Here is a 15,953-nt window from a genome sequence, read left to right as displayed (position 1 = left end):
AAAATAACGGGGGAAATGTGAATAATAGATAGTAGATACTATGATTGCAACATCTGAAAATCTTGCTGCCCCTCCAGATTTCATATGGATAACCCCTAATTACCAATCTTTGTTCAGCGTTGACTATAACTCTCTTTATTAATGATCGATGTAATTCTTGATACTACTGCAGACTTGAAGATTTTAATCGACTGTGTTACTGTATGCAGCAGCATATATTGAGCAAATTGGCTATATACATGGTGATACACACTGTTGTGATTGCGCGTGAGTCGGTGGACGATGAGGTAATATGTATTTGAGCGTTCACCCAACGTTATTACTGCTATAATTTCTGACTGTGCTCCTTGAAATGGTTAGAAGCTTTTCGGCGAAAGAGAACGTGAGCTGCGTGCGCTAATACCTCGTATATATGTATTTATGGTTCATATAATCCTTTTTTACTCTTAGAGCGCATGACCTCTGAACTGTACCGTTACGAACTTGGTATATATAGCCTCGTTAATTTGAGGAAAACGGAAGAAACGAATGGTCGCCGATGACACGTACCATGATGTTGTCTCTCAGAAAAACAACGTTGACGATGTCGTGGCTGCGGCCAATGCTAACTATGATAGCGTTAATGCGAGCGAGACAGGTGGTTGGGACCGAGTACACGTTGGGATACCTTATGACGGAGACCAGCGATGACTACCAACGATGGAGTAACCTAGTATCGGGAGCCGTAATACTTGCCATGGAGGACATCGCCAAAGATCCGAATATTCTGCCAGGAAACAACCTGACATTCAATCCGCACGATACAACAGGGAATGAACCTGGCGCTTTACGTGCCATGAGCTACCTCTGGACTGAGAACGTGGTTGGATTTATCGGTCCCGCGGATACATGCAAAACTGAAGCCCGTCTCACTGCTGCTTGGAACCTATGTATGATTTCATACGTGAGTACACTATATCGTATACTATTTACATTCAATGCCAATATAATCTAATGAAAGCGTGACTATTTGTTATCATAAGCCGCATCTCCATGTTCATACCTACGTTTGCTCATTTCATATATATAAGAATCGCATCGCCTTGTCGCAGCTGATGTCTCTATCACAGCTCAAAGCCGCTTGACAATATTTACGATCCGCGCCGGTCATCACTGCATCTGAATGAAGTATATAACAGTTGCGGCTTTAATTACTGTTTCGTTTGTGTATATCTAATTGTTACTAGTATAAGATATGACACACTGCCGTGTCGATTGTCTGCGGATCCCATAATACTCCTCAGCAACATTCCATTCTATTTTAAATAAACGTTCCCAACAAAAATAATCCACCGAGAATGTTTGTGTAATGAATATACCAGTTTAAAGAGATTCGGTGATTTCACAGTTTGTACAACGTGTAAAGCAAATTTATTGGTTAGAGCTGCGTTTTTCGTCCGACTAACCAATGAGAGGATTTCATGTGATTTCATTACAATGACACTCATAATTCAGAGACACAATGAAAAAGTCCCCGCATAAAACGTCGAACACGCATTCTTGTGTATACTTTTCTAATCAGGGAATCTCACAGTATATACAAGGCAACACTAATGAAAATATTTCGAAACTGTCATTTTTTTTTCATTACTTTATTGAATAGCAAGTCTCAAAGTGATTAAGATCAAGGTTATGTTCAGTGTATGACGTACGCAATATATCAGGTGACAAAAGCAGGTGGTTGTTTATTTTAATGACGTTCACTTTCATTACCTGCATCGTAGACTACAATACAAGTAATAAAAGTCTGACTAAATAAAGTGGAATAAATAGCCGACCAGTTCCTCATCAAATCATGCTACACACCTTGCACGAAACCGGCATTCTCGATTAACCACGGCACTGTCGCGGTATGATTGTATCTGCAACGACGGTTGTTGTTGCTATGCAAAAGTTTTCTCCCGGGGTGCCTGAATGAAGGCGGCATTTCTTATTGCATTTTGATACGTTTTGATTTGGTTCATTAAGGTGATTATCAAGCACTGTGTTGGGCAGGAAGTGGTGTATTTCGTCCAGTGATGGGTTTAGTTGTTTGGCATTTTCGATTGATACTTGATCGTTTTTTAATTTGTTCGCAGCCCAATTACGGTGTACGCCCATTTCAATCAGAGCAATGCAAGACTCTCTCGGAAATTACGCTGTCATGACAACCCACCAGGGACGCCATCATAATCCCATTCCGTTGGCAACACGTGTTAATTAGAAAGGCGTACAGCCTGCGAGTAATATTCAACCGAGTCATTATTCTAGGACCCGTTCCACGTTTATTTGTTTTTTTATTTGTCAACTCATATCATTTTAAATGTTATTTTAATATTCAAATGCGGATAAAAAAGTACATTTGAAAAATTAATATTAGCAATGCATTGATACGCCGAGCAAAATAACCTTTGGACGTATTTACGTATTCAATTTCACGAGATCTGAAGCATCCGGAACTTGCGATGATCTTCCCCGCCGACTAAAACAGGAGCTCTTCTATTATTTGTATTAACACGGTGTGCGTTTTGCAGAAAGGCCATATCTCATGAGATTGGAATGTCGTGGCGTATTTTTTTAAATAATTGCCTTGAGTGAAAATAATGCACGGTCGTTATATGAAACTCCCAAGAAAGTCGTTATGGTCTTGTAAACGCGTCGCTTTGCAATCTATAAGGCAGGCGGTGAACCTACAAATTAGATCCGCGTGTCGCACTACTATTTATCATACGTCTAAGAAGATAACGAAAATACCCACCCCTGGCAACGAAACTGAATATTGACGCTCCTGTCTTCAGCGTATAATCAGATCAACAGTTACATAAGAGAAGCAAAAATTTGTCGCTAATACTTAATTAATCGTAAATCCACCGTAATATTCACGTGATCATGATTGTCATATTTTAGAACGCCATTGCTTTGAGGTATTATATCTATAAAATATCATATGATATTTATGGATAAAAAAAAATGGTTTATAAATGTCGATTTTTATGTCGTAATTACGTGCATTGTATTGCACGTAGATTCAGTATTATCACGACCGATTAATTCACGTGTTATGTCTGAGTTGCTTTGTCTATATATCGCCATTTCTCGTGTGCTACAATTTGCAGTCTGTTCATTTCTCTCTACTTGCACGTCTCATGTAATCCATAGTTGCCATTACATGTTATGCTACATTAACGTGATTTCTCATAACGAGACCTCGTATTATCGCATTTAAGGACATTTACGGTCATTTGTTTGCAATTCAGAATTGACGCGTGGTAGCGTTTTGAAAGGTGGTAACTCACCATGTCATCGCTAAGCTGTTCAACAAACATTAATTCAAAGCGACACAGTCGTCGTGTAGCGCAACAGTCGCCGCGCAGAGTAACAGTCGTTTCGCAGCGCCACAATCGTCACGCAGCGCCACAATCGTTACGCAGCGCCACAATCGTTACGCAGCGCCACAGTCGCCACGCAGCGCCACAGTCGACACGCAGCGCAATAACCATCACGTAGTCTGACTTGTATCTTCAAGTACAAACAACCTGTTTGCCAACCAGTCACCGCGCAATCGCGCATGACCAAAGAGAATGTAAAAAGTGCGACGGACTGTAACCATGCCATTTTAGAGCGACAAATTGGCCAATAGGGCGTGTTTCATGGTTGCCAAGTTACTAAACACGCTTGCGACAAAAAGGAGGTCGATTTTCAACCAGTAGTTCAGGAACCTGTTTGACTCAGTTTTTCACAATATACATGCTTGTATGTGTTTTCCCAGAAATATCCTACAAAGGTACGCAATGATACCAATACTATGTTAATTATATTTGTTCAACCGCATTGTGTGTATATGAAATCTAAAACACCTTTTATGAAAAAGGCTTGTAAAATTTAAAAGATAATTCGGATGACTATAACACAGACTGAAACATGTTCGAAACAAATCCGAAGCCAGTAATCTCGGGGCGGAGCTACATCACAGAACGTGTTATGTCGTTAAGACGAACAGCACTGTATGTGTTGTACATTTCGGGGGTAGTCTTGTTGCACTGTTCAGAAGAGTCTCAACAACTAGTAAAACATCAGCCTAATACTGCCTATTATAGGAGTCAATTTATAAGCCCCCATGTATAACAATAACTATATGTCTAGTACACTTCATTAATCACCAACAAAATATTTATGCTTATCAAGCAGGACACATTGGACACTGTAAACCTATTTTTATAGGATGATGACCTTGCGAACGCAAACGCATTTGACAGAGATATAATATATCAATTGACAGGTAGTACTGGCTCTTTGACAGTTAAGTCGAAGCATATACATAAGGCAGAATTTGATAGGTCGAAAAAGACCTGTCAACAAACAAGCTCCTCTATGATTGGTCTGAATTTTAGGTGTTAGGGGTAGGTAGCCAATCAGGCACAATCTTCGCATTGACTCTACTTTGATATTACAGAGACATTTTTAGACCGTCTTTTCTTTTCTTCACTAATGTAAGCATGTTCAAAATTAAAGAAATCAACAACATTTATATTACCGTGCAGACATGAATTCACTGGGCGAAACCTCACTGCGTTACACAATTCATTTCGGCCACCGTGACTTACATATGTAGCCTTCACTGCTTTCACACAGAAAAATATCAACAAAAGTTCAAAGTTGTCGATATCGCATTTTATGTAGCGGGTTTTCCGATGCTTCTACACTTTCTTATTTTGCCGGCATTTTGATATCATCTTTCACGTCTATATTTTGAAGACCGAAATCTGGGCCACATATGTCAAATATATTATTACATTTCTTCTGGTATTAATTATGACCAATGCTCACACGGACGTCACATAATCCCGGTCATGATACATCGACGCCACATAGTCTCAGCCATTATTCGCTTACAAGTGACGTACAGTACTAGTAGCCAGGGCCATTATAAAATCGCAAGTGACGTCACATAATCCTGGCGATTATAGCAATTGTAAGTGACGTCACATAGCCATGGCCACCATACGATCGCAAAATATCTCACACATGCTAGTCATCATATGCTAGCAAGTGACGTCACATTATTACGATCATCATGCACTCGCAACCGAAAACTGTTAGGCCATAAATTATTGATAAACACCGTAGGTCTGAGCGTTAATCTGGTTGGCTTCTCAGTAAAATCGATAATCAGAATTATCCTAACATTCTTGTCATGCATTATGTAGAACTGTCTCAACTGAGTTGGTTCAGTCTTGTTTTTGTTGTTGGTGGAACTGGAATTTAAAGCCAATTTATTCAACTTGGCGTTTTAATCTCACATACTCAGGGAGGCGTGATGTAAACAACTGCCTCATCGGCTTTGCTAACCGGAACTAGCGATCGCAAACAACAATACTTGGGATTGAAAATTTCCATTTCGTATTAGTTCGTTATATTCTGTTTTTGCGATAATTCAAAATTCTCATGGTCCAATAGACTTATAGCACGATGACGAAAATCAGGATACCACTCAATTCATATCAATAGAAAACCTGTCCCCGTAGTGTGACACGTTAACAATTGGTAGATTGCTCGTAATTGGCAATATGTGTTATTTATTCTCGTTGCTGTAAATAGGAGAAACCAGTTGAATAAGCACTACTTATTTAACAAAAAACAGATTAGTACTCAATTCATATATCTTTTATGTGTGAGCACACATTCTTAAATTAGTGAGTGGCAATAATTACTGAATATATACGTTATTGATGACGTATGTATGTATTTACAAGTGATTGAAATGTGCTCTGTCTACGAAATTGTCAGTCTCACCCACGCTTTTATATAAATCAACTACCCCATTTTTACATTAATATCACAAACCGAAGCGGATTCAATCTTCTTATATTTTGGGATAAGGTTATAATCAGTTTTTAGTATACTAACAATGAGTATAGTCCTAACCACGACAATTTGACTAGGCATGGCTACATATCCAAATAATGTCGACAATATGAACAGATTTCCTTTCACCCATTTACGTCATCAAGGGACTTTACTCACAGGATAGCGTAGTATTAAATGGAATTGACAATCTTAGATTCGTCCGAATCATGTTCCATTTCTACACCCCCATTAAGACGCATATGACAAATGCCCCATTCGCTACAATTTTAATGAACGAGAATTTTCTTGCGACAATGTCGCATATGTTTACATTATTCATCTACTTTCAACACTTTTGAAAACTAAAGCTGTGAAAAGATACATATGTATGCCTAATATTACAGTCTTGCTAAAATAAATATCATACTGATAAATCATAGTTGCTGCGAATGTCACAATTGATTTATAATAGTAATACTAATTATAAAGCTTGTGATTGATGGAGGATACAACTAGTGACCCATGATAAATACATGTGTGAATCAGGCGTGCCATGGTATGTCCATCCAGGTCTTTTTGATTTACTCACAATTGCTTTGTTCATCTACACAAACACATTAAACATTACACATAACGAGTAGAGACTAATATATAAATGAGCATTGATAATTCAAACACAGAGACTTTGAAGTTAGAGACCTAACCTTGTCAGTGTTCTTTAGAGCGTTTCTTATTAGTGACCCAAACTCGCAACATTGTTTTTTCAAAGCGTATCTTTTTAGTGACCAAGTTCAGAAATAGTGTTCTTCAGATAATATCTTTTCAGTAATCTAACCTTGTGAAAGTGTTTTTCAGGGCGTTTCGCTTCAGTAACTAAATATTGTCTCATCCCAATCAGACCTAACCTTGCAAAAGTGTTCTTCAGATCGTATCATCTCAATCAGACATAATCTTGCAACAGTATTCTTCAGATCGTCTCATCCCAATCTAACCTAATCTTGCAACAGTGTTCTTCAGATCCTCTCATCCCAATCAAACCTAATCTAGCAACAGTATTCTTCAGATCCTCTCATCCCAATCAAACCTAATCTTGCAACAGTGTACTTCAGATCGTCTCACCCCAATCGAACCTAATCTTGCAACAGTGTTCTTCAGATCGTCTCATCCCAATCAAACCTAATCTTGCAACAGTGTTCTTCAAATCGTCACATCCCAATCAAACCTAATCTTGCAACAGTGTTCTTCAGATCCTCTCATCCCAATCAAACCTAATCTTGCAACAGTGTTCTTCAGATCCTCTCATCCCAATCAAACCTAATCTAGCAACAGTGTTCTTCAGATCCTCTCATCCCAATCAAACCTAATCTTGCAACAGTGTACTTCAGATCGTCTCATCCCAATCGAACCTAATCTTGCAACAGTGTTCCTCAGATCGTCTCATCCCAATCAAACCTAATCTTGCAACAGTGTTCTTCAAATCGTCGCATCTCAATCAAACCTAATCTTGCAACAGTGTTCTTCAAATCGTCTCATCCCAATCAAACCTAACCTTGCAACAGTGTTCTTCAGATCGTCTCATCCCAATCAAACCTAATCTTGCAACAGTGTTCTTCAGATCGTCTCATCCCAATCAAACCTAATTTTGCAACAGTGTTCTTCAGATCATCTCATCCCAATCAAACCTAATCTTGCAACAGTGTTCTTCAGATCGTCTCATCTAAATCAAACCTAATCTTGCAACAGTGTTCTTCAGATCGTCTCACCTAAATCAAACCTAACCTTGCAACAGTGTTCTTCAGATCGTCTCATCTAAATCAAACCTAATCTTGCAACAGTGTTCTTCAGATCGTCTCATCTAAATCAAACCTAATCTTGCAACAGTGTTCTTCAGATCGTCTCATCTAAATCAAACCTAACCTTGCAACAGTGTTCTTCAGATCGTCTCATCCCAATCAAACCTAATCTTGCAACAGTGTTCTTCAGATCGTCTCATCCCAATCAAACCTAATTTTGCAACAGTGTTCTTCAGATCATCTCATCCCAATCAAACCTAATCTTGCAACAGTGTTCTTCAGATCGTCTCATCTAAATCAAACCTAATCTTGCAACAGTGTTCTTCAGATCGTCTCATCCCAATCAAACCTAATTTTGCAACAGTGTTCTTCAGATCATCTCATCCCAATCAAACCTAATCTTGCAACAGTGTTCTTCAGATCGTCTCATCTAAATCAAACCTAATCTTGCAACAGTGTTCTTCAGATCGTCTCATCTCAATCAAACCTAATCTTGCAACAGTGTTCTTCAGATGGTCTCACCCCAATCAAACTTAATCTTGCAACAGTGTTCTTCAGATCGTCTCATCCCAATCAAACCTAATCTTGCAACAGTGTTCTTCAGATCGTCTCATCCCAATCAAACCTAATCTTGCAACAGTGTTCTTCAAATCGTCTCATCCCAATCAAACCTAATCTTGCAACAGTGTTCTTCAGATCGTCTCATCTCAATCAAACCTAATCTTGCAACAGTGTTCTTCAGATCGTCTCATCCCAATCAAACCTAATCTTGCAACAGTGTTCTTCAGATCGTCTCATCCCAATCAAACCTAATCTTGCAACAGTGTTCTTCAGATCGTCTCATCTAAATCAAACCTAATCTTGCAACAGTGTTCTTCAGATCGTCTCATCTAAATCAAACCTAATCTTGCAACAGTGTTCTTCAGATCGTCTCATCCCAATCAAACCTAATCTTGCAACAGTGTTCTTCAGATCCTCTCATTCCAATCAAACCTAATTTTGCAACAGTGTTCTTCAGATCGTCTCATCCCAATCAAACCTAATCTTGCAACAGTGTTCTTCAGATCCTCTCATCCCAATCAAACCTAATCTAGCAACAGTGTTCTTCAGATCCTCTCATCCCAATCAAACCTAATCTTGCAACAGTGTACTTCAGATCGTCTCACCCCAATCGAACCTAATCTTGCAACAGTGTTCCTCAGATCGTCTCATCCCAATCAAACCTAATCTTGCAACAGTGTTCTTCAAATCGTCGCATCTCAATCAAACCTAATCTTGCAACAGTGTTCTTCAAATCGTCTCATCCCAATCAAACCTAACCTTGCAACAGTGTTCTTCAGATCGTCTCATCCCAATCAAACCTAATCTTGCAACAGTGTTCTTCAGATCGTCTCATCCCAATCAAACCTAATCTTGCAACAGTGTTCTTCAGATCATCTCATCCCAATCAAACCTAATCTTGCAACAGTGTTCTTCAGATCGTCTCATCTAAATCAAACCTAATCTTGCAACAGTGTTCTTCAGATCGTCTCATCTAAATCAAACCTAATCTTGCAACAGTGTTCTTCAGATCGTCTCATCCCAATCAAACCCAATCTTGCAACAGTGTTCTTCAGAGCGTCTCATCTCAATCAAACCTAATCTTGCAAAAGTGTTCTTCAGATCGTCTCATCTCAATCAAGCCTAATCTTGCAACAGTGTTCTTCAGATCGTCTCATCCCAATCAAACCTAATCTTGCAACAGTGTTCTTCAGATCGTCTCATCCCAATCAAAACTAAACTTGCAACAGTGTTCTTCAGATCGTCTCATCCCAATCAAACCTAATCTTGCAACAGTGTTCTTCAGAGCGTCTCATCTCAATCAAACCTAATCTTGCAACAGTGTTCTTCGGAGCGTCTCATCTCAATCAAACCCAATCTTGCAACAGTGTTCTTCAGAGCGTCTCATCTCAATCAAACCTAATCTTGCAACAGTGTTCTTCAGATCGTCTCATCCCAATCAAAACTAAACTTGCAACAGTGTTCTTCAGATCGTCTCATCTAAATCAAACCTAATCTTGCTACAGTGTTCTTCAAATCGTCTCATCCCAATCAAACCTAATCTTGCAACAGTGTTCTTCAGATCGTCTCATCTCAATCAAACCCAATCTTGCAACAGTGTTCTTCAGATGGTCTCATCTCAATCAAACCTAGTCTTGCAACAGTGTTCTTCAGATCGTCTCATCTCAATCAAACCTAATCTTGCAACAGTGTTCTTCAGAGCGTCTCATCTCAATGAAACCTAATCTTGCAACAGTGTTCTTCAGATCGTCTCATCTCAATCAAACCTAATCTTGCAACAGTGTTTGTCAGATCATCTCATCCCAATCAAACCTAATCTTGCAACAGTGTTCTTTAGATCGTCTCATCTCAATCAAACCTAATCTTGCTACAGTGTTCTTTAGATCATCTCATCTCAATCAAACCTAATCTTGCAACAGAGTTCTTCAGAGCGTCTCATCTCAATCAAACCAATCTTGCAACAGTGTTCTTCAGGTCGTCTCATCCCAATCAAACCTAATCTTGCAACAGTGTTCTTCAGATCCTTCCAGTGAAACTTAAAAACCTTTTCAGAGCATTTCTCAGTGAACTGTTCCTGCAACAGATTGTCCCATTCCAATCAAGTTCTCTCTATGACCATATTATGTAACAGTGTTTTGCAGAACACCTTGTTCCAATCACTCCCAATCATGCAACATGTGGAGCGTTTCTTTCCAGCGACTCAGTCATGCAAGTGTATTTCAGAGAGTCTCTATCCAATGATCGATTTGTGCAACAGTATTTTTTAGAATATATCTCCTTAGTGGCCAAGTCTTTCAACAGTGTTTTTCAGAGCACCTCGGCACAGTAACCCAATCTTGAATAGTGTTATCTAGAGTGTCTCTTCCAAGTCACCCAATCTTGGCAGTCCTGGTTTTTTGGTCACTCAGTCATGTAATTGTGTTCTTCAAAGTGTTTCCCCAGTCACTTGGCCATGCAATTGTGTTCTCCAGTGTGTTTCTTCCATATCACTCAGTTGTGTAATTGTGTTCTGTAAAACGTCTCTTCCCAGTCATCCAATCTTGTCATGGATTTTTCGGATCTTTATTTCTTGGTCGCTCAGTCATGCAATTGTGTTCTTCAGAGCGTCTTTTCCCAGTCACTTGGCCATGCAATTGTGTTCTCCAGTGCATCTCCTCCAAGTCACTCAGTCGTGTAATTGTGTTCTTCAGAGCGTCTCTTCCCAGTCACCCAATATTGCAACAGTCATGGATTTTCGGACCTTTATTTTTTGGTCACTCAGTCATGCAATTATGTCCTTCAGAGCATCTATACCCACTCGTTGTGTGAAATTGTGTCCTTCAGAGCATCTCACATATATCATATATGTCATTATATGATTTTGATACATCATTACACGAATCTGACACATTATTGTGTAATTTAGATGCGTCATTATGTGATTCAGATATATCTTTATGCGGCTTAGATACATCATTGTGTTGTTCAGATATGTCATTAGGTGATACGGATACATCATTATGTGATTCAGATATGTCATTAGGTGATACAGATACATCATTATGTGGTTCAGATATGTCATTAGGTGATACAGATACACCATTATGTGGTTCAGATATGTCATTAGGTGATACAGATACATCATTATGTGGTTCAGATATGTCAGATGATACGGATACATCATTATGTGGTTCAGATATGCCATTAGGTGATACAGATACATCATTATGTGCTTCAGATATGTCAGATGATACGGATACATCATTATGTGGTTCAGATATGTCATTAGGTGATACAGATACATCATTATGTGGTTCAGATATATCATTAGGTGATACAGATACACTATTATGTGGTTCAGATATGTCATTAGGTGATACAGATACATCATTATGTGGTTCAGATATGTCAGATGATACGGATACATCATTATGTGGTTCAGATATGCCATTAGGTGATACGGATACATCATTGTGTGGTTCAGATATGTCATGTGATACAAATACACAAGTGTGTGATTCAAATATATCATTATGTTGTTCAGATACATCATTATGTGATTCAGATACATCATTATGTGATTCAGATACATCATTATGTGATTCAAATACATCGTTATGTGATTAATATATATCATCATGTGTCACAATGTATTGTTTTGTGTTTCCATGTCAAAGTATCCAATGTCCAAGAGAAGAATTATTGTTTATAGCATGTTGACATGATTTTTCTTATTTACATTTCTTAACTGGTCACATTTATGATTTTTCTAAACTCAATATTATTACTGTGTTATTTAATATTCAATGTACGGTCATGGTGCGCCGATTGCTTGATTACTTAATTGGTTAAATATTCAGTGCACGACAACAGAGCGACGACTCCATGTGATTACGGGAATAGTTAAATACTTAGTGCATGCGCACATAGCGCCGATTCAACGTGATTACTGTAATAATCAAATATTCAGTGCACGACCACATGACGCAAATTCCACGTGATAACTGGAATAGTTAAATATTCAGTGAAAGACAGGGTGCCAACTCTACGTGATTACTGGAATAGTGAAGTATTCAGTGAACTGCCACAGGAGGCGACTCTACGTTATTATTGGAGTAGTTAAATATTCAGTGCATGACCACATGGTGCAAACTCCACATGCTTACTGGGAGCATTAAATATTCAATGCACATCCACAGGGCACCAACTCCACATGCTTACTGGGATCATTGAATATTCAATGCACAGTCACAGGGAACCAATTCCACATGCTTACTGGGAGCATTAAATATTCAATGCACATCCACAGGGCACCAACTCCACATGCTTACTGGGATCATTGAATATTCAATGCACAGTCACAGGGAACCAATTCCACATGCTTACTGGGAGCATTAAATATTCAACGCACTGCCACAGAGCACCAACTCCACATGCTTACTGGGAGCATTAAATATTCAATGCACATCCACAGGGCACCAACTCCACATGCTTACTGGGATCATTGAATATTCAATGCACAGTCACAGGGAACCAATTCCACATGCTTACCGGGAGCATTAAATATCCAATGCACAGCCACAAGGCACCAACTCCACATGCTTACTGGGAGCATTAAATATTCAATGCAAGCCACAGTTCACCAACTCCACATGCTTACTGGGATCATTGAATATTCAATGCACAGTCACAGGGAACCAATTCCACATGCTTACTGGGAGCATTAAAATATTCAATGCACTGTCACAGGGCACCAACTCTACATGCTTACTGGGATCATTGAATATTCAATGCACAGTCACAGGGCACCAACTCTACATGCTTACTGGGATCATTATATATTCAATGCACAGCTACAGGGCACCAACTCCATATGCTTACTGGGAGTATTAAACATGCAATGCGGCTTTTGTGGGCGCTAAATGTTCAGTTTACGAGTGAGGTGGTTTTGTGTCGGATATTGACTTCCATGTCCCCGATTCACTATTATCTCTCGCAACTGCACATTTTAAAAGTAAATTTGAATTCATTTTAATTGATGTCAATTTTGACTGTGCGTGAAACATTATTTCCATAGTCGTGCTTCCAATCGGCTGGTGATATTCTTTCTGAAAAATCTATGAAATTCACTTTCCTCAGTAATAACCACGCTGTAAGACGTCGTCGTCGACGTGTAGTGATGTATTATTCTATTGATACTGCCAACGAAGTGTGAAGACAGTCACACCCCTATACAAAGTGTTTCTAAAACCCACACAATCCAGACATCACTATGGCAACGTATTTGCACATATTACATTATTTATTGACAGAAAGACTAGCCACCAAAGCGGTCAACAAGGATTTCGAAAACAAGTACTTGTCAATTTATCAAACGCTTCTAAAAGAATAAAAACAGAAGATCGATTGAAATTGGATTCTACTACATAAATAAGACGACGCAGCGGTTGGACTTTATTTATCTACTCGTTTGCCAATTGATCGCTTTGTTCTTTAGTTCTTACCGATCGAGAGTTTAACCCAGCGAGAACAAAGATATCCATGTTTCAGCTGTCCACGATCTCTGTGATGGATTTCCCGATATGGCGATACGGCGTGTTCTACTTGTATTATTTTTAGTTAAGAGAGAAAGAAGACAGAACCGAAGGATTGATTTTAATCGCCATTAAATCCTACCTTCACGTGCACTCAGAAACAAGATCTATGTAACTGTACATGAAATTGACAAGCCCTAATCCAAGGAGCAATAGTGGGACGTACAGTTCACATCAATCATTGCTACCAGTCAACAGCCATTATGTCAATTTGATGGAGCGGTTTTATGTGATTATTTTGAATCGATATCTTTCATGATATTGAGTATAATCTGTCGATCACGTTGTACCGAAAATCGCTTCCGCGCTGTAGCGTTAGTAGAGTACATGACAACAAAGGAATACATGACAAAAGAGCTGCTTTTCATGGAAATATCAGTATAACGTAACCCCCCAATTCGACCAATTGTTACGTGTTCATCCAAATAGTTGAAACATAATACAAATCAATGTAATATACAATGAAATGTACTAATTCTATTTAAACTATATTCATTTGTAATTCAGTCCAAGCATGAGATGAATAATGCTCTGAAAATAATATCCAGGTGTCAGAACTCCAATCCACCCACTCGTACTAGTCTAGGAGCTCACGAGCCTGAACCCTGATGTCTAACAGTCTGAGAGGAGCTTGCATGTTGACAGTTTTTGTCAATGTATTAGATTGCTCTCAGTACATGTGATTTGACTCATCTGTCTTGCGAGGCTTATAGGCAAATATGTTCACGAAAACATTGTTTTTGGGTATCAACCTCGGAAGATACTGCATTGTATGTGATTAGACAAATGTTATGCAGTACGGCTTGTATGTTAACTTTTTATAAAAGAACAAACCAAAATATCTAAATCAGTAATAATGCGTGATTAAGTTTGGCAAGAACCTATAACTATTCGAATCATTCCATAAACTATATTGCAGAAACCCATATTTGGTGCGAATCTGGGTAGCGCATGCGCATAACACGTTTAAATGACGTAGATGTACGAATATATAATGATAGGAACGGAAAGCGTAATGAGTCAGTATAAATAATATAAGCATTTTCTCCATTACCTTTTCTCATTTTTAAAATTACAAATAAATGACCTGCCAAAAATTAATAATGCAATAATAATTTACCGTGGCGTGCCATGTGAGATGAACTAAGATGATATCAAAACACTTTTGGATTATGAATAATATCATGCTGTGTGTGATATATGCATCCATTCAACCTCATATGACGTAATAATTGCCATAGCTGGCTCAACAAGATAAATGGAAAAATATTTCAATATGCTACCACACTGTCATTGGCTTGCTGGTTAAAGTGTAGTGGTCGTCGCGCAGCGCGTGTTCGAATTTCATGTAAATAAACAATGTATTTTACACGCGTTGTGTACGTCGCTATGAGTCCCACATCGAACAGAACGCGGCGCGACGACCACCGCCCTTTAATGTAACATTGGTGGTTGTTTAAGTTGTTTGTAAAATATTGCATTTCAGTAACATTTAACATTTAAAATGTGTTGTTACAACAAGCTATTAGTACTCTTTCACATTCGACCGTGATAAGGATATTGTACATGCACGTAAAATATGGATGTCAATTGTCGAACATATTTCTATCACGAACCAGAAGCATTTTGTAAACAAGTGTCCGCCATTTTAAATCAGTCCTACGTCGCCAACTGATGTACAAGTGGTATATTATAAAATACATGCAATGGATTCACCGATATAATGGACTTAATCAAAAACAAGTTTGTCATTTTTTTGAAAAAGAAATACAAAGTTCGAAACTTGCACCACCGAACAATCCGGTGAGTTAAGTTTATCCCGTCCACTAACAAAAATAAAATTTTATGCACAGTAAATTTAGAACATTTGTAAGCGAAAGTGTCATCTAGCCCTGAGAGCCAATCAGCGTTGGTCTTACATTTGGACGACGACTCTGTTTCTGTTTCATAATAGATTGATAGCATAATTGCAACTGATATAATCAAGAAAAATGGCAGGTAAGTAGCGCTTAACGAGAGCGGAAATATAATCTTTTAATGCTCCGGTGATAAAATGAAATGCAAATGTGAGCATCAAATTATGATAAAAATGACGAAAAATTGAAAATGCTGTTGGCAGTGACGTCATCCTATGATCCAAGGCGCATGTTAATTGCATATT

General features: G+C 38.6%; 1 protein-coding gene across 1 annotated transcript in view; it reads left to right on the top strand.

The window, feature by feature from the left end:
- The first annotated feature begins 583 nt into the window (after positions 1-583).
- Positions 584-15,953, top strand: part of LOC100374319 (guanylate cyclase 32E-like) — a 58,045-nt gene continuing 42,675 nt past the window's right edge. Inside the window, exon 1 of the mRNA XM_078010059.2 lies at positions 584-943. Coding sequence (XP_077866185.2) covers positions 584-943 — 360 coding nt within the window. The remainder of the gene's footprint in view (positions 944-15,953) is intronic.

The sequence above is a fragment of the Saccoglossus kowalevskii genome, chromosome 8, assembly GCF_978046115.1.
Source record: "Saccoglossus kowalevskii chromosome 8, keSacKowa6.1, whole genome shotgun sequence".
Lineage (NCBI taxonomy): Eukaryota > Metazoa > Hemichordata > Enteropneusta > Harrimaniidae > Saccoglossus > Saccoglossus kowalevskii.
Note: the sequence above shows the minus strand (reverse complement) of the source record. Positions and strands in the feature narration are given on the sequence as shown.